At 53.2% G+C, this 6,000-nt stretch overlaps 1 protein-coding gene across 19 annotated transcripts in view; it reads left to right on the top strand.

Moving 5' to 3' along the window:
• The first annotated feature begins 2,217 nt into the window (after positions 1-2,217).
• The window catches only part of COL13A1 (collagen type XIII alpha 1 chain), a 95,821-nt gene continuing 92,038 nt past the window's right edge, over positions 2,218-6,000 (top strand). For 8 of the 19 annotated variants that reach the window (XM_064662231.1, XM_064662224.1, XM_064662226.1 and 5 more), the window contains exons 1-2: positions 2,219-2,680; positions 2,882-3,191. In XM_064662231.1, coding sequence (XP_064518301.1) covers positions 2,679-2,680; positions 2,882-3,191 — 312 coding nt within the window. In that variant the 5' untranslated portion in view covers positions 2,219-2,678. Of the gene's footprint in view, positions 2,683-2,876; positions 3,192-6,000 lie in introns of all 19 variants that reach the window. The other 11 variants (XM_064662232.1, XM_064662225.1, XM_064662228.1 and 8 more) reach the window with 4 other exon arrangements.

Here is a 6,000-nt window from a genome sequence, read left to right as displayed (position 1 = left end):
AGAGACACAAACTTGCAGGAGGTTTCAGGCCGGCACCCACCTCCTCAGGGGCTGTGGGGAGAGCTGAAGGCTGAGCTGTGCTCACCTCGTGGAGCGATGACTCCACATGGTGGGGCCCGTCCCTGGAGGCAGCTCATTTGTCGAGCAGCGCTGCAGACGCGACATGCGCGGTTGGCTCAGGTTTGTAGCTAAATTAGTCCATTCGTATTGGCATGGGATGACAGGGTTCCTTAATGCCTCATGGATAGAAGAATTGCCCTCCTGCACATCTGCAACTAAGGCTGACGCATGAAACCCGGCTGAGTGCGGCTCTCCAGCCTGCGGCATCCATGACATACCCCCTAAATGAGCTGATCAGCTGGAGAGGGGCTGGTGGGGAGGCAGGAAAAGGCACTTACAGAGTCATTCAGCCGATGCTTGTGTCTGGACAGCAGGGTCTCTATCACAAATAGGAGCGAAAGAGCAGAGACCTCTCCTCAGCCAGTGTGGGAAAATGAGATGTAGACACCCAGCAGATTTCCGTTTTCAGCTTAGAGGGTGGCTTTTTGTGATTTTAGTGCTTAGACTGGTATAAAGGGGAGATAGAGAGAGACTGCCTGAGGTGAAACAATGTATAACACAGGCAGGTAGCTGCAGTCATCAGTAGCTCAGCCTCAGTCTTAGTGTTCTTCATCACTCTCTAGGATGCTCAGCACCCCAGTTGCCAACTGACATTTCCCTGATCTCTGCTTCCCAAACACTGCATCATCAGCCTCTAAGCATCTCCTCTTCATTTCTTGCTGTCTGCTTATTTTTTGTGATTGCAGATGGTATCTTCGGTAACTCCATGGACCATGGTTTATCTCTGGAAAAGCCACAGCCTCAGGGACTCCTTTTCCTTTTGCAAAGAAATTGGCTGCTAACGTAGGGAAGAGACCGAGCAGGGGGTAGGAGACGGGGGTGGCTGCGCCTTCCAAACAGACACCCAGTGTGTGCCAGGTCTGTGGGTAACACGTTTCTGCCCTGCTCATATGAGAAACTGTTGAAAGGCTGCAGCCATCAGAGAGGTGTTTTCCATGCGTGCCGGAACAGCAGCGCAAATTGGAGCAGCGAGATGACAAGAAACCTGCTAAAAGAAATAAAGAAAGGATTTCCTGCCTTGCAGACACTAAAGCCCCATTTTGGGAAGCGAGTGGCTGTGAAAGGCATGAGGCCATTCAAAGAATTGGGGCTGTGTGCTACCGGGTCCTCCAAGGGTTTGTCTGGTGGAGGAGAAACAGCTCGTGCTCGCGTTAACCTGCTCCCAGAAGGTCTATTTCTTCCAGCCCTCTGAAACAGAGACCGGGCCAGAGATGAATATGAGTTTTCTCTGCCAGTAATTTCCAGCACAGACTGCACGCAAAATCTTCATTTAAAACGTGTAAATGACAGCGAAAGAGCCACAAGGGAGCCAGATTTTAAGAGACCAATTTGCTGCCTGGGTTTTAAGGACTGTGCACCATGGTGAGCCCTGTGCTGCTCTGCTGCTGAGCGTGCTCAAGGAAGGGATCAAAGAATGGACAGACAGACAGGCAGGGGCTCAGCAGAGCCTACATGTCACCCTGGAGGGTAAAATATTGTATGTTATGCTCAGAAAAATTGGGAGAGGTGGGCCTCCCTTGCTCCTGAAGAACAGAAAGAGACTTTGTTTCCCAGGTGCGTGGCTCGGAGCTGCCCTACAGCACGTTTTAGGGAGACTGCTCCCTGCCAAAGAGGGTTGTCTGTCTGGTACCCTGCGCCCGCCGGGACACAGAGGAGACGACGAGAAGCTCTGCTTCACTAGAGGGCCTCAGCAGATTATTTCCTCTGAACGCCCTTGGCAGGCTGTACCCCCAAATCAGGCCCCAAAAGTTCCCCCCTTGCACTGCAGCTTGCCTGCCTGGGGTGTTTCTCCCTGTTGCCCTTCGCTTGTTTCTAGCAGAGCCCTCAGCTGCCAGCTCTTGTTTCCAAATGTTTCCCTCTGTTTCTCACCCTGCCTGGCTGATCTCCTCAAAATATCAGGGTCAAAATACCCCGCCGCTGGTGCCTCGGGGATGCCCCAGGATCTGCGTGGGGGACGCGGCAAGGCTTTTGCATCATCCCATAAAGTGCTCTCGGCTGCGGGGAGGAAAGGAAGACGCAGGCTGGTGTGAGCCCAGCCTCTGCTTTACAATCTCTTTCCTGCCACTATAAATAACCTCGGCGAGAGTCACTTCAAAGGAAGGGCTGGCGGCGGAGAGGTGCTTTGGGGACCGAGCGGGACAGGGGCGTCCCACTGCCCGATCCCACCCCGGCGCTTTGCATAAATAAATAAATCATGCAGCAAGGGAGAGGTGGAGAGAGAGGGCGAGCAGAGGAGGTTACTTTGGGAAGCCGCGCAGCTCGCTCATCCCAGCCCCGTAGTTCGAAGGGAGTGTGTCATGTTACAGGGGAACCACGATCAGCCAGAGCACAACGTCGCCAGAGCAGCTGAGAATTACCTCTCTCTAATGGGGACTTTCATGTGCAAGCTCCTGGCCAGTTTGCGAAGGAACTGAAACGGGCAGCTTAGAAGGAATCAAAAACCCCCCAGCGAACCAAAAGACAGAAACACAGGAGGAAAAACAAAAATCTTGATCAGATTATTTTTCCCCCTCGCACTCTTTGCTGCAGTTGGATCTCTTTTTTTCTGCACCTCTTTTATGTGTGTGTGGTTTGTTTTTATTTTTTTAAAGACACCCCCCCCACCCCCCCATCCACTTTTGTCATTATTGCTGTCATTTGTCATTTGCTGGCACTGGGATCCTCTTGGATGCTCTTTTTCTGTGCCTTCTGGATTGTGCTTCTTGGAGTAGGAGTGAGGCTTTCTTTATTCTATTTATTTATTTATTGTTTCTCAGGACAGGGAGGGAATGTTGGAGGAGAAGAGCTGGAAAGGCGTCGACGAAGCAGCTTTTGACAGGGGGTGTGTGACTCCCCCCAGGACCGGCGATGGGGAGAGATGCTGCCGCCTCCCTCTCCTGCTGGGCTCGGGGCTGCCCGGCGTCTCCCTGCTTTCTCTGGTGCTGAGCCTCCTGCTGTACTTTCGGACCTCCGATCTGCAGTCCCGGGTGTCCCACTTGGAAGCGGACAGACCCACACAGCTCCCTGCCTGGCTCTCAGCAGACCAAATGGAGACGGCTATTTTGGGAAGAGTTGACCAACTGCTTGATGAGGTCAGTGTCCTTTCATTTTGCATGTATAGTTTGCAGTGCTGTAGATTTTAGGCACGTGCATGCTTGCATAGTTGTGTTATCCGTTTTTTTTCCCCCTGCCTTAAAAACCTATCTCTGCACAAGTGATGCTGCTTCTAGGTTGAATTCCCTGTGTCTCCAGGTCCCTCACACCTCTCAAACTCACCTGGTGTTTGCTTCTCTCTTCCCTAGCCCACACTGTGGCTGAACTCTGCACTTTGCAAAGAGGAAAACCTCATCCCTGGTCCTGGCAGGGAGGGAAGAACCTCCAGCCTTCTCCGTCTGGTAGTGTTGCCTGCTGAAAGAATTTGAGCTAGAGGTTAAACCTGGGGATTCAGTGTGTGTCTGAGCCCCAGGAGAGGGAGAGGCATGGCACATTGCAGCTAGGGCTTCTATGGGAGGAGGTAATTGCAAACACCCCAGTGTTATGATGGGCTGGCTTTGCTGCTGTGCCAGCCTTGACCCCTTCTACAGCTCCTGGCTCAGGAAAATGAGGCACGCTGGCATTGCCAGGATGGCTTCTGGTACTGCCAGAGCATCAGTGCAGAGCATATGCCTGTGTTATGCCTGCTCGAGCCCCATCCAAGCTGCACTGGACCCTGTGGGTTTTCCTCTGAGGATGGGGGAATGCTGGTGCTGGCTTCAGCAGGTCAATAAAGAAGCAGATTTTTGTTGGTGACACCCTTTACTCTGTCTGCTGGGGGCTGTCTGGGCTTCTCTACCCTGTGCGGGATGAGTATCCTACAGTATTCCTTGCCTTGTTGGGCTTTGAAGCAGTGTTGACATGTCTGGGAGCAGATGGTGGTTCATGTCTCTGAACTCTTCAGATGGGTCCACACTGACCTGTTCCCACAGCTCTGGGGGAGTCTTGGGGCTGAAATTCAGGGCTGGAGCTGTTTCCACCCACCTCTCATTTTCTCTGTTTACTCCAGCTTTGGCTTGAGTCATGCTGGAGAGATCCCTGGGGCTAGCCCAAAAACTGTTTGTGTCTGAAAAAACCCCCTCTTGTGCTGCTGCTGCCAAACGAGGCGAGGAATGGAATGATCCAAGTGGTGGCTATAGGGACCTGCCTTGGGCAGTGCTGCCTGGTACCTGGGGTGACCTCGGCCCCCCTCCTGCTTTCCAGGAGCGGCAAAGGTCTGTGGTGAGGAGTTTAAACCTGCAGCTGACAGGCTCGGCTTCTGTTTATGAGTCTTGTGAGAGCAGTCCCTGGATCGGCTGGGGTTTGCAGCCAAAAGCTGTGAACCTCGAGTCAGCAAACACCGCAGGAGCTGAAGGATTTGGTTTTGAGTTGTCTCTTTAGATGAGGAATAAGGGGAAGATAGGGTCCATGGGGTAGTACCCCACTTAAAAGAAGGTTTTTGGGGAAACAGAAGCATTGCAAGAGGCTGGAACTCCTTCCCCGCTACCAGGCAGGGGATAACGTCCAGCGATCCTCCTGTTGCTGCTGGCATGAGTCTGCTGGGAAGTCGCAGTTTATCTCTACCAAGTGATTTGAGAAGTGCTACAGGATGCCTGCCGGGAGCAGTGCCCGAGGCCGGATGGCCCCCTGTGTCCTGCGGGCTCTGCTGGCCACGGCACCTTTCCGCCTTTTTATAGCTCGGCTTAGCAAGGAAATGGGGCTCTCATGGTGCCTGTGTGCCAGGCAGCGCCCCTGTTTTCTGAGCAGTCCCTCCTGTGCCCCTGGGCATGGCACAGTCTCCCTCGCAGCCAGTGTGGGGAGCAGCCGTGGAACAGGAGTGATGGCTTGAGGGGCCAGCACTTGCTCCCGGGTACCACCAGCATTAACAGCTCCATGGTGGGTCACAGCTTCCAAAAGAGCTTGGAGGAAAGTGCCGGAGCCAGTGGAGGAGCAGGGATGCCTGGCCCAGGTCTCTGTCCCTTTACACCTGGGAAGGGCTGCTGCCAATGGAGAGAGGAGAGCTGTGCCCCCTGGGCAGGAGACCTTCCCCACTGCCCACTTCCCCTAGGCTCCTAAACCTCAGGTCTCCACACTCAGCCAGAAGCACTGTCATGGGCCAAGTGGCTCGAGGTCCAGGGTGGGGGTCTGCTGGTGGACAGATGGTGAGATGGCATATGGGGCTTTTGCTTAGGAAAGAAAAACAAATCCCCCTGGTCCTCCTTCTCATTGTGTCTGAAGTGGGGCTAAGTGGGATAGGTCTGGCTGGCAAGGGGCAAGGATGGAGAAAAACAGGGAAGATAAAGGGGAGCAGGAAAAGGATGGGAGAAAAAAATAAGGAAGGCAAAAGACTGTTCTGAGCATGACTGGAGGAGAGGGGCTGTGAATGGGCTGCTGTGATGGACGTGAAATTCATTCCCCCCTGCTCAGACCCTCGCTGCCTCTCATTGCCACATCCTCACAGAGTTTTCTGGTGTTTCGACCTTAATGGGTTTCACAGCTGCCAGCTCAGTGTTATCCATCACAAAATAAAACAGCAAAGCTTAAAGGAATCCCAGCTTTGGAAAAACCTGGTCTGAGGCAGGCAGGGAGGTGGGAGGTAAGGGGAGCCATGGCACAGGAGCACATTTCTAGCTCTGATGGCTGTGAAGATCAGCTGGAGAAAAATGAAGAAGCCAAGTCTGTAAGGGCTAATATAGAGGAGCTCTAAGGTTATGCTCAAAACCGGTACTGCTCTGTACTCCAAGCTGGAGTGTGTAACACTCTCCAGTCAGTGCCCAGGTGTGCCCTGGATGTTCCCAAGGGTCTGTGAGGGACGCCATACAGAGTGCAGTGAAAAGTGCAAAATGCCAAAGCTCTGTTAGGTGCCTTTCTTCTAGACATGCAAAAATA

This window comes from Pseudopipra pipra, chromosome 8, assembly GCF_036250125.1.
Source record: "Pseudopipra pipra isolate bDixPip1 chromosome 8, bDixPip1.hap1, whole genome shotgun sequence".
Taxonomy (NCBI): Eukaryota; Metazoa; Chordata; class Aves; order Passeriformes; family Pipridae; genus Pseudopipra; species Pseudopipra pipra.
The sequence above is the reverse complement of the archived record's forward strand: the minus strand, read 5'-3'. Positions and strand labels throughout refer to the sequence as shown.